Raw genomic sequence first — 23464 nt, 5'->3', positions numbered from 1 at the left:
ATTTTATCATTTCACCAAAATAGTCCTCGAAAACGTCTGAGTTCATGTCTTCATGGTAATCTCCTGTGCGAGTCGACTCAAAGGTTAGCAGACCTTCTTTTAAAAATCCCTCTTCGCTTCCAATATGTGTGATTATAAGTCTTTTTCCTTTTCCCGAAGGTACTTTAATACCCGTAGACAGGCATTCTATGAAAGCTTGGCGAGCACTGGTTATATTTTTGTCTTGCCACATTTTTTGGACTATATAACCTTCGTTAATCCACGTCTCATCAAGATAAAAAACTTTCTTTTGCTCCCTGCGGTACTGCTTGATACTTCTCAAGTATTGTCGTCTCCAACAAACAATTTCGTCGCTCTCCAGTAAAAGTGCTTTGCGGTTATGCTTTTCCCAGGCAAAATCCAGAATTATACATTTAGCATTTTCATCAAGGACTTTTGTAGGTCGTCCTGGCTTTTGCTTGGGAGATTCCACTTGACCTGCTACTTTTCTTTCCCGCAACAATTTGAAAATGGTGGACTTTCCAATTCCACTCATTCGAGAACATTTTTCAACAATTTCTTGCACAGTAAAACTAGGGTAATCGTGTTTTATGCAATCATGTACATTTAAAATAATAACTTTTTCACTCAGCGATAGTGAAGAATTTTTAGTACATCTTTTCGTTGGACTGAATACCTCCATTTTTTAAATATTGGGATAATAATATTGTGATTACACTACAGCGTAGCAGTGACTACTAACGTTTAAAATATGATTTAAAAGTATTTATAGTCTGTATATATTACCTGACCCCATTTTTGCATGTTACAAAGCGTTAAAAGATAGCTACCTATACAAAAGTATTAAAAGTATTTATTTAGTATTTAATCTCTTTCAAAATAAAGGCATTTAATCCGTGAAAATTAAATTCATAAATATTATAAGTACCTGCGCTTATGAACTACCACGAAATGTAGCCAAACAGAACGGAATTCTCCAGTTTATTGCTCTATACACTTCTGAAATAGAGTATAGATGCGACGTGTTGTTTTTATTGCCGTATCTATTGTTTCAATCAACCAAGATTAGATTTCATCAACATCATTTTCAATCAACCAAGCGCAGATTAGGCATTCGTTAAAAGGGAAGTAAAAAAGAAAAAAGCTTTGGAAAAATGTAAGAAACATGTAGAGGCTACCGTTCACAATAGAGCAATACAGTTTTTTTCGGAAAAGAAAACAGGAATTAGCGTACCTACTTATGTCAAACAGATAAGGAATTTAAAAAAATAAGGAATATCTAAAGTTTATTTTAGAAACGATATTATTTTTTGGAAAGCAAGGTATCTCTTAGTGGCAACAAAGGAGGTGCAGGCTCTGAAAATAAAAGGATTTTTTAGAATAGTTAAAATTAAAATCTGCAGATAAACGTTTTGATTTTAAATCATTATTGCAATAAAAAAATCGTAGTTATACAAACAAAAATGCGCAAAATGAATCACTCTAATTGACTCATCAACCAGTGCTAGTTGCTTTACCGTCTGAACCGCGAAAGCATTGTTACGATATCGATTATATAAACGTAATATTACGCATTTTTCTTCTGTACAACTCACTTTTATAAGAGTGTAACAAAAATTCACGTAAAAGAAAGTAAGAGATTTATTACAAAAAACATAACAAAATTAATTTTATATTATCGCTCGTTTAGTCAATATAATTTCTATGGGAAGGGCATAAACTTTCGATATTAAATGCAAAAATATCCGGGACTTAAATCGGGAGATCTAGGAGCCTTAGCAATTGGACCACCTCTTCCTATGGATTTATTTTGCTAAGTCTGATTTAAATACTTACACACTTCATCTAGCAACGGACGTCACTGGTTTTTTTTCTTGTACGTCAAAAATGCTCCCTAATGCATAGAACATATCTGCAAATCTTTAAAAAAATATCTACATGAGTAGCATAGTTATTAAAAGAAAAAAAAATAATTTTTTACATCTTGAAGATAAGTAAAACGTTTAGGACATACATTCATATAAAATAAAATCGTATTTTTTGTTGGAGAATCACCCTTTAAAGTTTGTCGGTAGAGTTCCTGGATACCCGGTATAAATCTGAAACGTATCCAACGTTTTCCCGCCAATAAACGACGAAAAACAAAAATATACGCCCGAGCTTAAAAGCGGCGTCGCGGCGCCCTCACCACCACCGCCGACAGATCCTGGCGTGCCTCGCCTCAGTCTGCCCCACCCTAAAGGGCCGGATCCTGCGGTAAACAAACAAAAAAAAATTAATGAATCCGCGAGCGGAATTATGGGCGATAACAATACCCCTGTTCGGACGGGGTTTTGCGATAAATTAGGCAATAACCTTTCCGAACTAGGCAAATGGTAATCACGTACTATATAACTAATTAACGACATTTAAATGATTTTTTTTTTTAATTTTCAGGAGTGTTTGGCAAAACATCATATTAGGTCAGTTCCTTTCGCTTATTTTATGCGGTATAAACACCTTGGGACACTATTTGAATACGGGATCGAGTGAGGTTTTACCTACCGGACAATCGTTTCCGCATTACCTGTTTTTGTGTGCGATTTACACCAGTTGGTTGGCATTCCGGCGTGGCGATAAGGGCCTTATTTCCATTATAAGGGCCAGAGGATGGCGGTATTTGCTGTTGTGTATCATTGATGTCGAAGCGAATACCCTTATGAGCACCGCACATCAGTTTACTACCCTTACTAGCATCCAGGTATGTGTTTAACCAAAAATTTAATTTAATATGTTATTTTAGTGACCCAGTTGAATTGTTTTAAGTTTGAAGGGTTAAGCTAGATATGGGGATAAGTAAAATCCAAGCCGTTTAAATCTTTTTTCTCTTTATTGTCAACGTTTTCGCCTATATTAGACCTTTTTCAAGGTGCTAGAATTTAAAAAAAATTCACGGTATAGATTTTTTTCTTTTGTTTAAAATAGTTGTCAAAAATAATATTAAACTAAATTAAATTAAACCATTCTAATATTTAATAACTATTTAAATTATTTCAATACAATTTTAAAACATAGAGATAAAAATCAACAATAAAAGTTGAAAATTATAATTAAAATTAAGATTAAATGGGAACATTCAAATTTATAATATAATTATATAATTATACTTACAACAGAAAAAATCAAGTCTTTTTCCTTGACAGTATAAAGTAGAACATTGGTGTATCTTTTGATGACTCCATTAAGCGTCCATTAGTTTTAAGGATATACCAGGTGTCCCATGACTCCTATGTCCTAGTTCTATGTCCTAGTGGACATAGAGCAACAGCATATTCTTTGGTTGAAAATTTTACAATTTGACCAAATTTGTCTAGTCCGAAAATTGACAATAACCGAAATACGAGTTTTAAAGTTTTAATTTAGTTTTCATTATTTCTTAATAATTCATACAGGAAGCAACATATCAGCACCAAATTTGGTAATAGAGGGTTTTTATGGTGTTGAGAAATTCGACTTCAATATTAATTTATGTGTAAACTCTAAACATTCAAATACAGTTAAGTATATATTCGAATGTTTTACCGGAAAAAACTTCTAAAAAGAATGCTAAAAATAGAGTTATAACAGTAAAACTTGATGGAGAAAATCTGACTTAGGCTTTATGGCTATCCGCAATAATGGTTTTTATTTTTTTATGCGAAAACCGTGCATCGGGCGAAAAATTGCCAAGAGGCCAGATATGCTCTAAAAGAAATAAAGAATTTAAAAATATTGTTTATTACAAGAAAAGCCAGTAGCGTTTCTTTTAAAAAAATATTCAGTTGAAATCCCGCATGAACTATGCCAATGGAGAATCTAAAAATTTTAATGGTGTATAGTAAAAACGCTATGGATGCTTAGAACTTGCGTACCAATTTTCAGAAAAAAATCTACTTTTGGGTATCAAATTTACCCAAAAAAGTAGTTTTTTTTTTTTAAACTTACCCTTCTGTAGTATAAAATCTAAGAAAAAAACACCCAATGTGAACCATGACCATGGGTAGGAATGCTCGATTGGCGTCTTGGCAGATGTGAGACTAGTCCGGGATATTGGGCCATAAAACATTTTAATAAATTACCGCAATAAATAAAACAATTATTAATTTCCAAGATTGAGCTTTGTGAAACACCAGAAATAATGTTTCCAGAAGAGGATGCATTTAATTACTTTAACATTAATTCCAAATATATCAGAACTATTTTTGTTTTTCAATTTGACAATAATATCCCGAATCTGATTAAAAGCTTCTTGTTTAAATGAAAATGCTTGAAGGTTGGTTACATAATCCATAGGATTTAAGTCACTGGCCGAAATTTTAATATCCCTCAATTAGGTATTCTGGTGAAAATGTAGGTAGCGGGATTAGAGAAACCTCAAGTTTTTAATTGGCCGATGTTTTGACGATATATATCTTTCGTCTTCATCAAGACTAATATAAAAATTTAAAGGTTTTCGGGTTTTCGTAAAACTTATCCCTAACAGCCTCCATTACACATATACACATAACAACAACCAGGAACATAAATAACGTTAACGCAAATCAAGAAACATCAATAAAATTGTATATACATACATAAGGCAATCTGCGATATTTTTTAAAACAGAAATTAAAAAAATACTACAATAGTACACACAATTATAAAATACTACTTCTGTTTTAAAAAAGATCGCAGATTGCCTTATGTATGTACAATTTTATTGATGTTTCTTGTTTTGCGTTAATGTTATTAATGTTCCTGTCTGTATATGTGTAATGGAGGCTGTTAGTCATAAGTTTTAAAATCGAAAATATTGATTGTATAACTTAAATAAAACTTATTTAATTTTATACTTTGTAAAAAATTAAATAGGTTTTATAGGCAATTGAAATCATCTTTAGATGTTTAAAGGTAATTTCTTTTCCTTTTAGAACGAAGACATTAAAAAATGTAACTTGATAAAAGTCGAATTTTCCGCAGTCACCTAAATATAAAAAATTGCTTTTATTGTCTGAAAAAAAACACAATAATTTCAACAGTCTGCAAATAACTTAAGAATTAATTTAAATACCTTAAATAAAGAATTATTCCAATTACATGCAAGTGATTTCAACTCCATGGAAGCAATCAAATATTACTTTAGTTTCCTGAAAAAGACCTGAAAATAACTTTGAGATTTAAATTCTGACTACAAATTTTGGAATTACATCGAAAATTTAATTTTATTTGTAAGTCAAAATCAAGACTTAATGTTATTAAACATTAAAAAACACGTAATGAATGTCACGTAAAAACCATGAATTTCACGACTAATCAAGACTGTCAGTCAGGAAAAATGCTTTAAATTCCACGAACCTGAATTTCGAAATTTCTAGGTCCAAATCAATGATTTCACCTTAAAATTAACCTGAATTTATAAATTTTTGAATACTGTTCGTTTGGAAATAAAAATTCTTGAAAGTTCGCGTTTTTTAAGGCTAAATCAATAGTGCTTAAAGTCAAATTTTCGTCCTCCAAGGCGTTTGAATTCGTTTTTAACTCTTTCCAAGCAATTAAAGTTACCTTAAGGCACTTAAGGTCAATTCAGACATTCGTTCTAGGTACTTGATATAATACTTAGTTTTTTCCAGGCCTGAAACATTTAAAAATGATTTAGTGACTTCAGTTGCCTAAAAGATATTGATAATGGCTTTAACTGCCTGGAAATTGACGTAATTCTTTATTTCTTTTAGGCTAAAAACATTAAAAATTGACTTAAAAGTGCCTCAAAAAAATATTTAAAAAGTGCTTCAACTGCCTGCAAGAATTAGAATACTTTACATAAGTTTACCTGAGTAATTAATAGATCGAATTATAATTTTCTAAAATTATTGCATTACATATTTCTAATCTATACAACTTTTGACAATTCTCTCTGATTAAGAGATATCATCCAAAAAGATGTCAAAAGTTGTACAATGGTGGTCTATAAATTACTATACTCTATTTCAGAAGTGTATAGAGCAATAAACTGGGGAATTCCGTTCTGTTTGGCTACATTTCGTGGTAGTTCATAGGCGTATACTTATAATATTTATGAATTTAATTTTCACGGATTAAATGCCTTTATTTTGAAGAGATTAAATACTAAATAAATACTTTTAATCCTTTTGTATAGGTACCTATCTTTTAACGCTTTGTAACATGCAAAAATGGGGTCAGGTAATATATACAGACTATAAATACTTTTAAATCATATTTTAAACGTTAGTAGTCACTGCTACGCTGTAGTGTAATCACAATGGGTGGCACTACCTGCAATCAACGAAAAGAAAGAATTTTACATTGAAACTAATACCCAACTAAGGTAGTAGCATAAAATATTGGTGGATCACCAGGTACCACTTTTGCATACCTAATGAGGTTTTATTGCTCTACACACTTCTGAAATAGAGTATAAAATATAAAGATTTTTAAAATACAATGCATTCACTATGAAAGGAACAAATGTATTTAAAATTCAGGTGTTTTTTTCTTTTTGGACATGGCGATTAGTCGCATTATCAATTGCGCGTTTTTGCAGTAAAATTTTTCTATACAGGGTACCTCAAGTAGAAACTATGGCGTCAACATTAATTTTTTCAAATTAAACACCCTGTATATCATGACATTTTACTATTCTATGATATATTCTGAATACTTTTTGTAGAGCATATCATATGCTTAAAGTCAGCGGTTTGTCAAATTTGACGTAATAGACTAATGAGGCCTACGACATGAAAAAATAAAAATTTATACAATATTTATGGCAACTGATGTTTAACTTGTTATCCATTTACTTCAATGCATTTTTGAAGTGGGTAAATAACTTCCAATCACTTGCGGATAGATTAGTCTAATTTCTTGTTGAATTACTTGCTTTAAATCATCAACATTATTTGGTCTATTCACTATTGTGAAAAAATCTAATGGGGTTATATCCGGCGACCTTGTTGGCCACTCAATCGGCCTCTTCGTCCAATTCATCAGTTAGGAATAGTTGCATCAAGAAATTGTCGAACGGCGATGGCAAAGTGCGGAAGCCCCCCTTCTTGTTGAAACCATATCTCGTTATTAGGTATGTCAGTCTCTTATGGGTCAGAGAATAAAACAACTAAAGCAGGAATAAGTTCAAACTGTATAGAAAATCCTACTTACTTTCTAACATAGACAAAATGTGGCCTTAGTTTCTACTTAAGATACCCTGTAATCAAAATTTTCAATGCAAAAGACTCATTGAATCAAATGCACAACAAATTAAACATTAGTTGTTATAAATGTAGAATAAATTTTTATGTTTTAAATTTATGTATTTGACAAACTATTGGCTTTAGGCAGGTGGTTTGCTATACAAAAATTATTCATATATTATAGAATTGTAAAACGTTATATTATACAGCGTGTTCTATTAAAAAAAAATGAATGTTGATGCCACAGTTTCTACTTGAGGCACCCTGTATGGAAATCTTTTATTTAAATAAACGCGCAAGTGAAAATACTAATCGATTTGTCATAATAATTAAACAAGAAACAAATACCTGAATTTTAAATGCATTTGTTCCTTTCGTGTTGAATCCACTATATACACAAGTAACTACAGGTTTTTCAATATTAAAATTTACAACAATATTCTTAAAGCTAGATCCTATGCTATTTCTAACCAATAACATAGCACCACATCGCTGGCACTGAGATCTTGCAAAGCATCATACCATAACAGAACCATTTAGATCAAACATCTCCATGTCGTTTTGTGTAAGACAATATTCTGTTATGCAAATTAGGTTTATCTGCAACATATGCCTCTAGTTAGGGAATTTTATTTCTTTGTGATCGGATGTTGATACGCAGCATTATCAAACTTTTTGTCGTTTGTTTTCCGCCTTAGGTATAGGGGAGTAAATAATGAGTAAAATTGTGTCGTATTTTTTTATGAGCTTAGAACAAGATCAAACCTATTGGGTATTCTCAAGAATATGATTCTACATATGAAACCAAAAAATATGACCTTTTTTTGCGGTTACGACTTTTTTTATTTTCAAAAAACTGTGAAAACTTCCCTTTTTTTATAATCATGTTTTTTTATACATCCTCTCTAATATCTACTTAACTAATTGAGCTATTGACAGGTTTTTTTTTTATTTTAACACACACACTTAGGGGCTTCTTTCAAAGTATAAAATGATTGGAATTTTTTATTTTAAATATGCCCAAAACATGGATGACCTTGGCAGTTCAGAAATTATGCAGGCAAATTTTGACTAATTGAAAAAAAAATTTGTTTTTGGGAATTTCATATAACAAGCTGCGAAGAAAATGTGCACAAATGATTAAGAAAGTTTTTACTACCATAATCATTCTTGTTACTTTTGTAGTTTATGCTCCCTATGATTTTTTATAGCGCGCGGAATTTAAACTCTGCACCTTTCAGAAACTGATAAAGCAATCTAGCGATGTTTATCTTGCTTAATATAGTTATACTCACTACGCTTTTGAGCATTTTATACGTATAAAAGGTTGCGAAAAAAAACATTAAAAGAAAAGTATGAAAAAAATCATAATATTATTATATTAGGCTTCTTCGTTTTTTGATTCTGAAATATCGTCATTAAAACTTAAACTATTATTGCATAATCTGCATATACATTCTATTATACATTTTAATCCCTGTTTTACGCAAAGTGTGTGTGTTAAAATTTAAAAAAAATCATGTCAATAGCCTTATTAGTTAAGTAGATATTAGAGGGATGTATAAAAAAACACGATTTAAAAAAATGTTCGTATTTCCAGTTTTTTGTAAAAAAAAAAAGTCGGGACCTTAATAAAAGGTCATATTTTGTAATTTCTAATAAACAATGACCTATCTAATAAAATGACATATAGATCGTTTTGTTCTAAGGTAAAAAAAAAAATAAATCGAGAAGGAAGCGACTTTCGCCCCGTTTTTTACTACACTAATTCTGTTATATTTCACCCTTACTGCAAGGTCAGAAAATGGTTAAAAATAGTTCTTTATGGTCACATTTCAGGTGTTAAATACATTTCTCTGTCATTAAATGGAACAGCCAATCTAACTGTAATACTTTTAAAATTATTCTATAATTTGTTCTTTAAATTTCCTTCTGAAAGGTAACTCTCTACAGTTGCTGATGTCACCTCCGGGGCAAGACATGACGAAAACAAGATCTTTTGAGTCGTTCTGATCGTTGTTTCTCGGGTTCATTTTTAATTTTATTTTAGGTATTTGAAATATTAACTTTCCATAAAATAATTTTTTTAATGGTCATTTAGTCAATTTCCTAATGGAGGAAGGAGCTACAATAAGTTATCAATTACTCCCTGATTTCTATTGAGGCTGTCTTTGTTTATATAAGTCAGATAACTTATTGTGCACACGATTTCGGAAAATCGGTCCTGGCGATTTTTCTGAATGATGAATACCAATCAATCTGAAAGAACGCTTTTTGTGATCAACCCATAAAAAATGGGGGTTTCGCTTGAAAAACTTTTTAAAATTGGACGCGGTAGAGCTCTTGGGAAGTAAGTTGATTCCTTTGGAAAAGATATGGGGAGAGGGAGACGAAGAATAAATAATTAATTTCAAATATTTAGATCGATAAAATCTATAAGTAAATAAACGTAATAGCAATAGTAAAATTAATCGGAATACTTTCCCACCTTTTAGTGCTTTTCTTTGAAGTTCCCCCCCCATTTATTTTTTGAACGGGTCAAAAAAAATTTTTGAAACTTGGCATAAGTAAATTGGTCTATAGATACTATTTTTCACTGTAAACTAGGTAGTTGTAAATTCCAAGATGGCGGCTGGGCGACATCTTGAGAAAAAATTTTAAATAGAAAGGGGGGTCGTGTGGTACCTCATTTTAAAGGTCTCAATGAGTACTTTATAAGCCTGAAATATTAGACCCATATCTTAACTCGTTTCAAAATGGCGGCCTAATAAAAAAGTATTTTTTTTATTTTAACGTTTTACATTTTTATGATTTTTGAATAGGTAAAAATCAGTGTACGAAAATAAATGCGTCACTATTTTATTTTGACATAAAAACGACAGTTCTAAATGTCAAAATAACACATAAGCGCCATCTTGAATAAATGCATTAAATAGAAATCTTGTGTTACCTCATTTAAAAGGTTTTATTGAGTACTTTTAATATTTATTACATGGACAATTTTTAAATCCAAAATTCAAAAATTATAAATTATTTGTATATTATTATTAAAAACGTTAATAAAATCGCAACAGTGTATTTTTTTGGCTGTTACTTTTAGACAGGTCAAAACGGAGTCCACCGAGTCCATGTATTTTTACGGTTAAAATAGGATATGATTAGTACTGAGCCCTATGTAGGAACTATACTTTTTTGTAACTATTCTAAATAATTGTATAATTTTTAGTTACTTGGATGTGTGGCAATACCGGTAGCTTTAGCATTAAGTTGCCTGGTACTGGGAGTCAGATATCGAATGGTGCATATATTGGCAGTATCTGTATGCCTTATTGGCGTGGGGTGCTTAGTTTGGGCAAATATTGAAGACACTAAGATTGATGGTAAGTTTTTTATTAAACATGTATTTAAAACTATAACATTGAATAATATTCGGGAAGTTTGGATATATTTTCATCCAGGCAGTTTTAATAATTCTTTAAATTTATTCCAGACTTTAAAAGCCTTTTATAATGTTTTCCAGGACTTAAATCATTTTATCCGAGGCATTTGAAGTGATCTTATGTTTCTGCCTTCAGTTTTTAGTTCTAAACAGTTTTAAAAGAATTTTTTTGAAGAGTTTCTGTCAACGTTTTTATTACTTATACAAGGTGTTTTAAATTCGACCCTCAACATGGGAATCTCAGAATCTATAAGAAATACGATAGATGGTTAAATTGAGGCCAAACTGATAATTTTTGAGCTTAACAATAAGCTGTTTCAAAAATTTAAAAATTCAGAATGGTTCCGAAGATTTATGAAATAAAAGAAATTTTAGAAAATTAATTTTTTTTCTGAGCTTATCGGAATTTAAAATAATTTGCACTTTTGCATTGCTACTTTTTCCGTGCTAGACGATTTTTAGATCTTTAAGACGACGTTTTGCTTTTTGCCAACCATCATAAACTTTGTTCTTTCTTATGGGTGCCATATTGGATTTTTGCATTTTTTAAATCTTTGCAAAATTCCTTTTTTAATGATGTATCACAAGTAGTATTTTTTATTTTTAAAAACCTGAATTTTTCAAAGAAACTAAGTTTGCCACAGTAGGCTATGCATAAACTGACGATAAATGTTATACATTATGGATACAAGATAGAGAGAAATACTAGCAACGCAATACCATAGTAGGATACACACATTACTTCAGGGTTACACCGTTATTATTTTTGGAACATCTGTAAATATTTCAAAAGGGACTAACTGTATTTATTTAATAAAAACTAGGCAAACTTTATTAACAATTTTATTTTATATTAGGTTTAACACGCGTTCGTAAAAAACTAAATAAACAATAAATTTAATAACAAAAAAAACATTTATCTTAAAATAAAATTATATTAAGTGCTCAAATTGTTGTCCCTGTGTGCCAAGGCTCTTATATCCATCTCCTATATACCTTGCTCTCTCTAGCTCTATCTCCTCAATACCTTGAAATTCCTCCCTCGCATAAACTCGATAATTTAGTGTTCTTCATAAAAATATATCTAAAACATTCAAATCAGGAGACCTTGTCGGCCATTTTACAGGACCATTATTTTAAATCCACCTGTCACAAAATCATTCTATAATATAATTTAAAACTTGTATATTGTGTGGGAAACCACCATCTTAATGAAACCAAACTGTATAGTAATTTTCTAAAGGAATTGTATTATCCAAATAATCTTCAAAATCCCATGTTAAAAACTGGTAACAAGAATGTAACTGGTAAGAAGAAAAGTTCCATTAATAAAATAAAAGCTTACAGACAATTTTTAGATACCTGCCAAACATTAAGGCTAAATCGCACTTGTGCCCAAATTTCACGAAATTATCGAGATCATTTCTGTTAAAAATGCCAGTTTGTAAATGTACTTTCATCGGTCCATATCACATTCTCAAGAAAATTGCGATAATCAGTAATTTTTTGTGTTATACAAAAGCCAGTTATACAAAACACATCTTTTAACATCAGCAGGAAGCAGTTTCTGAGCTAAGTAAATTTTTAAATAGCTTAAATCCACTAAAGTTGTTTACAGATACTTGTACGAGAGGCACTGAATATATTTTAGAAAACTTGTCGCGTAGACTTCTCTGGGTTCATAAACACATCGGAAAGGTCTAGGGATATTTTTATAAATTGACCTTATTTTTTTTGGATTGATCTGGATAAATAATAGCCGAATTATAGTAATTAAGACTCTTTTACTATACTAAAAAAGTAACCAAAATTACAAAAATAAAGAACTGAACTAAAATTTAAAAAAAAAATGTTTTTTAAATTAGATACAAAAAAAATCTTTATAAAAAAAGCAAATTAGTACAAAGTATGACCTCCACGCTGGTTTATGACGGCTCGAAATCTATTGTTCATAGACAAAATAACATTGTCGATGTTTTGTTGGGGTAAGTTTGCCCATTCCGCTATCAGTCGCTCCCGGAAACGAAAGGCAGTGTAAATGTCACCCATCTGTGGAGTTATTCTTCGTTGGAGCATATCCCATACATGCTCAATTGGATTAAGGTCAGGAGATTGTGCTGGCCATGGCAATACATCAATCCCCTCGTTCTCCAACCCGTCAATCACTACGCGTGCGACATGTGGACGCGCATTATCATGCATTAGGTGGAAGTTTCGGCCAACAGCGCCAGCAAACGGACGAACAACAGGTTGAAGAATGGTATCGATGTACTGCTGAGCTGTAAGGAAGCGATCTGGAAAAACGAGGTCGGTTCTACCGCCCATCATTATTCCAGCCCATACCATAATTGTACCCCCTCTGTATGTATACACTTCCTGGACATGTCTTAACCGTTCTGCATTTCCAGATCGTCTCCATACCCTCACTCCACGTGAATCTGGATGAAATCCAAATCTGGACTCGTCGGTGAATAAAACTGTAGCCCAATCATGTTCATTTCAGTTTTGATATTCTTGGCACCATTCTAATCTCGCAGCGCGATTGCCTCTGGAAAGAGGTGGACATCTAAGTGGCCTTCGATTGTGGAGGTTGGCTTCATGGAGACGATTTTTTATAGTATCACGGCCTACGGTAATATTGTGTGCTCTCTGCAAGTTGATAACCAATTCAGGAGCTGTAATGTTGTTGAGGTTGCCTTCTAGCAGTTAAAACTAAAAATCTATCTTGAGCAGCTGTCGTAGCGCGGTCACGTCCTGGATGTTGTTCAGCTGGATTTCCAGTTTCACGAAAACGCCGCTACAATCGACTTATAACGCTCTGAGAGACTTCTAGACGCTCAGCTACATCAATTTGCCGCATGCCTCCTTGAAGAAGTCCTACAGCTCTATTCATCTCGTCCAAAGTTAAATGACGTCGTTCCATGATAAAACACAATTTTTTTATTCACTCTGCAAAGCAGTAACTCGTACCATGAACGAAATCGAGACTACCAGAATATTTATTGCAATATAAAAACCATGGATTTTTCTGTTTTGTGAAAAAATTCCTAAAATATTTGTTATCAGTGTTAAGATTCTGTTTGTCTCACAGAAATCTACAGGATGAGCCAATCTTCAAATTTGATTTAAATTGATCACCAAAAAAAAATTTTTTTTATAATTTTATTATTTTATAAAAATATCCTTAGACTTTTCCGATATGTCTTTGTATATTTATCTAAATATCAAAATTATTTTTTTGTGAAACGCAATAAGTACAAAAATCGCTAATCCATACCTCATGAAGTAAGTTTTCTTTACTTTCTTCATCCATTTTATCTCCATATTTACTTTTAGGCTTATTAAAACAACTAAACATACCAAGATTTTTATCCAAAGTTTTAAATAAAGTATGGTGCGGTTGCTGTCGGTCCAGATTAGGGCTGGCAAAAACCGGCCAAAATCGAAACCGGTAAACCGGTTTTTCTAAAAACCGGTTTACCGGTTTTTTTTTAGAAAAACCGGTTTCGGTTAAAACCGTTTATTAGAAAACTTCGTTTTAAAACCGAAAAAACGAATACGGTTTTTAAACTCGAAAAACCAAAAAAAACCTCATCAGCCTAAAACTAAAAATGTATAGTTAATTATTTGAAAAAGATATTATAGATTAATCGGTTTTTGATCGCTATCAATTTATCAACAAATTTTACTATAAATGAGCTGTGATATGTGTTTTACACATGGTGAACTAAAATAACTACAGTTAAGAGCATAACATTTTCTTTATAAGTCTTTAATTAAATAAAAAACTACTTTCGGAAACTGTGACGTAACCCTAAGTGAGCGCTAAACAATGTACATATATTACACATTACACAACAAAACACCAAGGTAAAAATAAATATATATATATATATATATATATATATATATATATATATATGTCAAACTGTTTTTTTCTATGTACCTATTTCTTTCTTCAAAAAAATTAAAATCAAAATTCCACCCGCAATATTTATAGCATAGTATATTAGCGTTAGCGACATCTGTTGATACACATCCCAGTTATGAAATAAAACCCAAATACGGAGTACTGTATAATATAATTTTCCGAAATGTAACCATTTTCGTATCTCTTATAGATTCCGACATCCCCATGTTGAAGATCGCATTTGAACCACCCTGTATAAGTTCATCAGAACATATTTGAAACTGAAAACGCGGCTAAAAAATATAAAATAAAAGGATCACTTGGATCAACTTTTAAATAATTTATTTTTTGATTCACCTTTACAGGAAAGAACCAACTCGTTGGAGACATGCTGTGCTTGGGGGGCGCAGTCCTATTCGCTATAGTAACGGTCCTGCAAGAGCTTTCGGTTAAGAATACCGATATTGTCGAATATCTCGGTCTATTGGGGCTGTTTGGCAGCATAATTAGCGGATTACAAATGTAAGACAAATTAACATTTTTGAAATGTTGTAGTCATAAAATCAAAAAACTATGATTTCTTACCGACCTTTCGAATATCAGATGTTCTATTTTAATCCACATGAAAAGCAAAAATTAATTAAAAGTACAGTGGTGGCCAAAAGTATGGAAACTTTTTTAATTTGTATTTTTTTTTTAAGAAACCAGGAACTATAATAAAGTTACTCATATTGTGATAAAGCATATATAATATATTACCTAACTTAACATATTAATTTGAAATTAAACGTATTGTAAAAAGAAAATGAAATAAAATTAATATTTGTTTGGCCAAAAATTTGGAAACTGAAGAAAGTTATTTATATAAATTATATTATAATAAATGGCAGCCCACTCAGTTTGCAATATTTCCCACAGTTGAACCTGAAATCGAATGGTTTCGAATCTTCCTGTCCAAATGATCCCATACATTCTCTATGGGATTCAGATCTGGGAACTGTGAAGGCCAATCCATTAAAGCAATGCTCTGTTCATTTAACCAGTTTTTCACAAATTGGGACTTGTGTTTAGGGTCGTTGTCTTGCTGAAACAACCATCTCAATGGCATTTTCTCCTCAGCATAAGGCAACATGTTGTTCTCCAATATGTCTTTGTATAGAAAACGGTCCATTATTCCATCAATTTTAACCAGGGGGCCAATACCTGATCGGGAGAAACAACCCCACACCATTACGCTTCCACCACCATGTTTTACCGTAGACATTTGGTATTTGTGGCTGTACCTTGTACCTTTTGGTCGCCGGACATAACGTCTCCCGTCACTCCCAAATAATTGAAACTTACTTTCGTCACTAAACAATACAGTATTCCAATTTTGGTGAGACCAGGTAAGATGATCTCGTGCAAATTTCAAGCGATCCTTTCTATTTTTCTCTGATATTAGTGGTTTCTTTAAAGCAACTCTTCCAAAAAGCCCCACTTCATTTAGCCTTCTTCTCACCGTGCGAGCAGACACAGAAATCCCCATTTCACTCATTTCTCCGGAAATATCTATAGAAGTTTTCTTTGGGTCGTTCATCGATATTCTTTTCATTACCTTCATAGCCCTTTTGGACAACTTTCTTGGTCTTCCTTGCTTGTGGGCTACCGAAACATTTCCTCTCTCTTCAAATTTTTTAATTATTTTTGAAACAGTGCCTTTTAAAATGTTTAAATTTTTACTTATTTCAATTTGTTTATAACCCTTCTGGTATAGTTCAACTATTATACTTTTAAATCACTAGATAAGTATTTACACTTAGGCATGATGCCTGTCTTCACTCATACAAAATCGTACCGTTAAACAGCTTGTAGTAAACAATTATTGTGATTTTATTAAAGGTTTCCATACATTTGGCTACAGACAAATAACTCCTCTTTCATCAAAACTAATAAACAACATTCTTTTGCTTTACCTCCATTGGAATTTCTTTATTTGCTGATAAGCTGTTTATTTATATTTTTGAGAGTTTTCGTATTGCGATATTTTCTGCATTTTTTGAAAAAGTTTAAAGTTTCCATACTTTTGGCCACCACTGTATATTGTAGATTTCTGTTCCTTACAGAATCCTGTAGTCAAGAAATAATTGTTTTTTTTTCTAAACTTTTTGTCCGACTCCCTACAATATCCTCACTACTGTCATAAATGAATATTTATTTTCTTTTCTAAGGTTATTACTGGAACAACAAACGTTAGTATCGTCAGTAACGTGGAAGAACTCCAGCGCCCTTTTGTCGTCATTTTCGGCATGTCAGTTCATGTTTTGCACATTTTCCAGCGTTTTTTTGTTAAATATGGGTACGACGGCCCTGCATTTATCCTTATTATCCGGAAACTTTTACACCCTCATAATAGGTATTCTGCTATTTAATTACAAGGTAGGCTATAACCAATATACCATCACTGTGCAGCAATTTGTTTTTTTTTTTAAATTTAGTTTCACGCCCTCTACTTCTTGTCATACACCCTTTCTATGACAGGGGTGTACATTTACGCCATAAAGAGAACATCCACAAGAGCTGTAGGGAATGTTTTAGCATTAAACGCCGAAAGAAATCATCATCACCATCACCATTATCATCACAATACGATGCCTTATCAACTGAATAATCGGTAATATTTTAGGTTTAAAATGCATAAATTTTAATTTTTTAATTCTTTAGGCAACAGGGAGACTGCCAGATGCAAGACCTTATCGTAGATAGCGAAGATAGAATGAACGAGATTCTGTTGTCCGGAGGTGGATTTGGAACTTTAAATAGTACTGATACGTTTCCGTTAAGTCATAGTACTAACACCACTTTTACGTCTTTTTATGGCAGTCACGATATTTTAGGTGCCCACCAAACCACTACTGCATAATTAACTAAATGGCTGTAATCTACATCCTGATAGCGCAATATACGACCAGGAAACATGATATTTTTTTGATTACCATTTATTATTATTTAAAATATTCTAATTTTGTTTAAGGTAATTATAATATAAAGGAATTGTTTAGAATCAATTAAAATATTTTAATAACATTTTTACACCGATATAGAGGAGTTTCTGAGAATGAATTTAAGATGAATTTGATCGCGATTCTGGAATAAGTAGCGATTATGCCAGTTTTGATTGGCGCATAATTTCTCACTATTATTGAAAATATTTTAAGGAAATATTCCGGAGTAAGAAGTTAAGTAGTAATTTCATTTTTAATTGGGACATTATTTTTTATTTCAATACAATTTTATTAATATGGATAAGAATATTTTTTGGTTGAAGAAAAAGCATGTCTTAGTTAATATTTCCGTATAAGAACTTCTCTGGAATGTTCACAGATGTTTGCGCTATCAGGGTAACTCTTTATTTCCCTAAATTAGTGATTAATATAACAGAAAGGAATTTTGCGGTCAAACGATTAAAATCCAGGTGCAAAAGCAAAAGTCTTGCAAACTCAAGCCTTGGGGATAAACTAAATACAATTCTAAACGTTTTTTTCAATCGTTTGACCACAAACCCAATTTTTTTACATTAAAAAGTTGCTCTGTTTACACTTTTATTCGTTTAAAATATAGACTGATTAATGCAATCGAGTGCTGTCTTGTATGTAAATTTCCTTTCGACGAAATTATTGTTAAATTAACAAAATTGTTAATTGGGCATCGGCATGCTATCATGTGCTCTCATTCTATTCTATTTTTATTTGCAGGGTGGTACTAAGACTATTTCGCTTAAGAGATTCATTTTAACTCTGACCCACCCTGTATGTCTTAATATTGGCAAAAATGTATATAATGTTAGTTACAGTTTATTCCCAAAATTTGCTCAATTACTTATAAATATTCGTTTATTAATTAAATATTGTTAATATATTAATATTCTTCATTTAAGGAGCCCATTTAATCATAAGTAACAACTGATAAAGAGGCGACGTTTTGCAAAATGTATTTTGCATCCTCAGGGAACTGAGAATATATCACAGCGAAACCTTTACAGATAAAATCTTTATAATTAAATTTATTTTCATCGCCCCTGAGGATTCAGAAAATCTAACTTACGAAACGTTGATTTAAAACCTGTTTACTCTGCTCTTCAAATATACCTAGTTTGAAATATAGTTCTTATAGGGAAAATTGTATAAATTAAATTAAAATAGTTAATATTAATAATAATTGCTAATACAGGGTGTTTTAGAATTACAGGGTGGCCAACTTTTTTTTAAATAACAAATTTAATCCACCCCTTAAGAAACATCCTGTATAGTGATTTTTTTGGCATATTCCGCTAAGCAACGAACACACTTTTCTACCTTTTGTATGATAATAAGGTTTAACGTCATTATTGTGTATCTACTTAATATTCACGGTATCTAATATGCGGTGCTAAAATAAAAACCTGAAAGAAACAACGTTAGTTTTTAATTTACCCAGTTTTCTTCGTGGAAAAGAGGAATAAACGAATTAGAATATTATCATAATTCTTTTACATAAAGGTCGAGTTCCTAAGAATGAACTTGAAGATAAGTTGTTGTACACTTCTCTATAAAGCATACAACAATTTAGAATAGTTCAACTGGATACGCTTTGGGCGTAACTAATCAAAATATTTTCATAATACTTTTACACAAATATAGAGGAGCCTCTAAGGAGAGTTTTAAATAGGGATGAAAAAGCAAAAACAATCATGCAATCTTAAAAAGAAACAATAAAATATTCTTTTTATTTGGTCTTAATTTAAATATTGATGATAACCGTGAATAATATGAAGCTTCTTGCTAAAATAAAGTAATTTTTGTTAAAAATATATACAGGCTAACTTTGTCCATGATAGCACTATTGCTAATTAAATTACAGATGACAGACAACAACTCGAAATTCGCCAACTCTGTAATTATTGCCAACAATCAATAGTGATATCCCTTCAAAAAGGTCACCCCGTATATACCATAAAAAGGCTTTAACAATATTTGCCACATCGAAAACAAACACTTTAGGACCTACTTCTGGATCTCGATTTACTTTTGGATTTTGATTTGCTTCTGGATCTCGATTTGCTTCTGGATCTCGATTTGCTTCTGGATCTCGATTTGCTTCTGGATCTCGATTTGCTTCTGGATCTCGATTTGCTTCTGGACCTCGACTTACTTTTAGACCTCGATCTACTTTTAGACCTTGAATTAGATCTGGATCTGCTCTTGGACTTGGATCTGGATCGGCTTTTGCTTCTCGATTTAGACCTTGACCGTGATTTACTCCTCGATCTACTTTTAGATCTCGAGCCGCTTTTAGACCGCGATCTTGATTTACTTCTGGATTTAGATCTGGATTTGCTTCTCGAATTCGATCTGGACCTACTTCTGGAACCGCTCTTCGATCTCGATCTTGATCTAGAACGACTCTTGGACCTGGATCTGGATCTACTTCGGTCAGACTCAGAACCGGAGGAGATTCGTCTCTTCTTATTTGTTTTTTTTGCGGTATCGCTGTCGCTACTCGTAGGTGGTCTGGGTCTCTTCTCTAAAATTTTAATTTAAATATTTTAGGAATATTTTAAATAAATAAAGTTGCACGAGTAGTTACCGTTATCGCTATCGTCTTCGCTAGTGGAAATGGTCGCTTTAGAGACGATTTTGAGTTTCTGTTTGCTGCTGAGTCCCTCGTCCGATTGTCGTTTCTTCTGTTTTTTGCCTGGTTTTTCTTTGCGGGCGCCTTTACCTTTCCTTGGCGCCCTGTCACCACTACTGTCTGAATCGTTGATTTCTCCGCTGTCGCGACGTTTCTTTCGTCCACCACCTGAAAAATAACGCGAAAAGTGAGTACATAAGTGGAGTTTCGGTCAGGAAGCGAAACGACAGTTTATCGACGTTGTATGTTGGAATAAAGTTGTGCAACTTACTACCGCAAAAAATAAAAATTAAACATAATAAGCATAAATTTAAGAAAAAGGTTGTCATTTACTGGCATGCAAACAAACACTTTTAAAACTCTATTAAAATAAACTTCGTTTTGCATTTTATATATATAGTTTTAATGGTTATACGTGCGATATATTATAGTAAGCAAAAGTGTATTTATAAGATTATCTTCAAGAAATGTATTCATACATGAACAATTTTAATTCGATTCATTAACGATTAAGACATTTAAAAAAGAAGAGACAGGTTAGAGTGGTCTTAATATGCAACAACTCGTGTAAATATTGTTGCAATCCAACATGATATGTCAGTTTTCCGGTCATGCGAATTCAATGTAATTGTGAAATAGAGCAAACAAAAATTAACAATAGTCTTATTGCAGGTTGAATCAAACAACTCTAAAAAAAATTCTATTGTTTACTCGGAATGTAGAGACCCGATTCGATGCGTTGTTAATTGCAAAATTTGGAAAAATATTGCCGAAAAAAAGAACAAAAATGATTTTATCGCAATATCGTGAAAACTTGACCCGATATGGCAACATGGACCTGATTTTCGGATTGAGCACACCCAAATTACTAAAGAAAATATAGCCAGATACTTACAAATACAAAAAAATTTTATTTGTCAGTTTTATAAACAAGTTAAAATTTTGTATTCACTTATTTTATTATGACAAATTGGAGTGTCTCTCGATTAAAACAACCGTTTGCCTGCACATCAGTAAACTGTAGTATAAGTGAGACAACCCTTTTAACTACCTTAAACAACTATTTACATTCCTGTTGCAATAAATACATTTTAAATATTTATGAGCCAAAATTAAAAGAACCTTCAAGTATAGGAAAGTACCACAAAGAAACCAAACCACTAAGAAAAATATTAATAAAAAAAAACATAAACACACATGAAGTTATATACCCTCAATGGGGAATGGGTGCTTAGATAGGGAGGCAGCGCTGTTGCGAGAAAGCGAGAAAGGGGACCGACATGCAGAGAAATGCAGATAAACCGGCGTAACTAGCTGGAGACACGTTAAACTTTTTTTTTTGCAAGTACATAGAAAAAAACAAAATCAATTATTATTTTGACCCAAAAGTATTTTTAATTTGACTTGCTTAAAAAAGCTTTGGAGAGGTAATTCCTTTAGTTCTTGGGAAAGACTGTTCCATATCTGAACAGCAACAAATTTAAAAGAACGTCTAAAAGCTACTAATAATGTGGATAGGTACAATAAAATCGTTATTTCGAGTTGCATGAGAATTGACAAATTCTTGAAGCTGGTGTCTTAAATATGCTGGTTGTCCTATTTTTATGACTCTGTATACAAACATGTGCATGTGCAGTAGTCTTCTATTATTCATATTAAGAATTTGATTAGCGTTAAGATACGGTGTGTAATAATGTCTATATGGAATGTTATATGCCAATCTCATGCAGGAATTTTGAACTTTTTGATTAGCCTTTTTGGTACTTACAGAGAAGAAATCTCCATACATTACGTTTCCATAATCGAACAAAGACAAAACCAGACATTCCCAAAGTAGATATTTCTGTTTTGGGGTGAGATGTGTTTTTATTTTATAAAGCTGCCTTAATCTTAGATATGCAGCTTTAATTTTGTTTTTAACATGAGATTCGAAATCTATGGATTGGTCGAGAATTATACCCAAGTTTTTTGCTTCTGATACTATTGGGATTTCTGTCATTTATTTGAATAGAAATGGTATTTTTTATATTTTCCATTAATATAGTATTTGCCGACATTATTAAAATTTTTGATTAAATGACATTCAACTTAAGGTTATGATTCTCTGCTCAAGCACTTAGGTTTAATAAGTCTAAATTAAGTTTTTCTTGCGCTGTATTTAAATTTTCGCAGCTCACAGGTATGTATATTTCGGAGTCATCAACATATTGTTGTAATCTCGAGCATTTTATTGTTTCCTGCATATTTGACACATATATTGAAAAAAGCAGGGGTATGAGTATCAACCCCTAGGGTACTCCTCGATTACATGGCATAAATGTGGAAACTTTGTCTTCAGAGATCTGATTAACGACCACACAACTCTGTCGATTATGTAGATAATCCTTTATAAAATTGATACCCTCACGTGACACACCAAAAAATTGTAATTTTGCTAATAATAATTCGTGATTTATGGTATCGAAGGCTTTACTGAAGTCCAGCAATGCCATATAAGTAGGAAGATTTTGTTCCTCGTTAATTCTTATTGCTAATTTTTTTCCTAAATCCAGATTGGCAAACAGGAATTATATTAAAAGATTCGGCAAAACTAAATATCTGGTTATAAATATGTTTCTCAATGACCTTAGATATAGCTGGCAGTATACTTATTAGTCTTAAATCTGAAATTTTCCTTTGGCTCTACTATTTTAGCTATAGGTTTTATGATTGCCTTTTTCCACATTGATGGATATTTTTGTCGTAAAATGCATTCGTTAATAATATTGACCAATGAATTTAAGCAAAACGGCAGACATAATTTTATATCTTTAATCGACAACCGGTCCATTCCTTTTGCGCTGGTTTTAATAGTTGAAATAATCTTCAATAAGTTATCTTTATCTATTAATTGAAACACTAACTGTTCGTTCTTAAAATTATTATTTTTATAATATTCGATGATGCCTTGGTTGATTGTATCTGGTAAATTTCTAATATTCTGGAAGTATTTTTGAATGTCATCGGGATTACATAAATCAATTGGGAGGTCAGCATATGTTTTTTTTTCGTTAACCTAAGTTTTTCAGCAACGGTCCAAAATTCTTTGCCGTTTTTGCTAATTATTTGATTAAAAAATGTGAAAAATGTTTTTTTCACAAATTATTGCGTTTTTTGTATAATTTCTTAATTATCGTTGGAGATCTGGATTTGATTTTTAAATTTTTTTATGATCACGGTCTCTTAATTTTATTAAAAGTTCAATATTGTCGGTGATCCATG

At 31.9% G+C, this 23464-nt stretch overlaps 2 protein-coding genes and 1 long non-coding RNA gene across 4 annotated transcripts in view; 1 reads left to right on the top strand and 2 right to left on the bottom strand.

The window, feature by feature from the left end:
• Positions 1 to 1623: 1623 nt before the first annotated feature.
• On the bottom strand, positions 1624 to 2206 carry LOC126734041 (uncharacterized). The gene is made up of 2 exons (XR_007659932.1): positions 2015 to 2206; positions 1624 to 1920 (listed from the first exon to the last, which is right to left on the bottom strand). It is a non-coding gene; the product is annotated as an uncharacterized LOC126734041 (long non-coding RNA).
• On the top strand, positions 2146 to 18978 carry LOC126734033 (solute carrier family 35 member F2-like). The gene is made up of 7 exons (XM_050437552.1): positions 2146 to 2375; positions 2437 to 2740; positions 10432 to 10585; positions 14920 to 15076; positions 16765 to 16972; positions 17032 to 17207; positions 17258 to 18978. The coding sequence occupies exons 1-7, from the start codon at positions 2299 to 2301 to the stop codon at positions 17454 to 17456; spliced, it is 1275 nt and encodes a 424-aa protein (XP_050293509.1). The 5' UTR covers positions 2146 to 2298; the 3' UTR covers positions 17457 to 18978.
• Positions 18979 to 19265: 287 nt separating this feature from the next.
• LOC126734020 (RNA polymerase-associated protein CTR9 homolog) overlaps positions 19266 to 23464 on the bottom strand; it is a 37993-nt gene continuing 33794 nt past the window's right edge. Inside the window, exons 16-18 of one of the 2 annotated variants that reach the window (XM_050437539.1) lie at positions 20159 to 20371; positions 19714 to 20095; positions 19266 to 19677 (exon numbers count right to left, since the gene is read on the bottom strand). In XM_050437539.1, the coding sequence (XP_050293496.1) occupies positions 19569 to 19677; positions 19714 to 20095; positions 20159 to 20371 (704 nt within the window). In that variant the 3' untranslated portion in view covers positions 19266 to 19568. Of the gene's footprint in view, positions 20096 to 20158; positions 20372 to 23464 lie in introns of both variants that reach the window. The other variant, XM_050437533.1, reaches the window with a different exon arrangement.

Source organism: Anthonomus grandis, chromosome 1 (genome assembly GCF_022605725.1).
Source record: "Anthonomus grandis grandis chromosome 1, icAntGran1.3, whole genome shotgun sequence".
Taxonomy (NCBI): domain Eukaryota; kingdom Metazoa; phylum Arthropoda; class Insecta; order Coleoptera; family Curculionidae; genus Anthonomus; species Anthonomus grandis.
The sequence above is the reverse complement of the archived record's forward strand: the minus strand, read 5'-3'. Positions and strand labels throughout refer to the sequence as shown.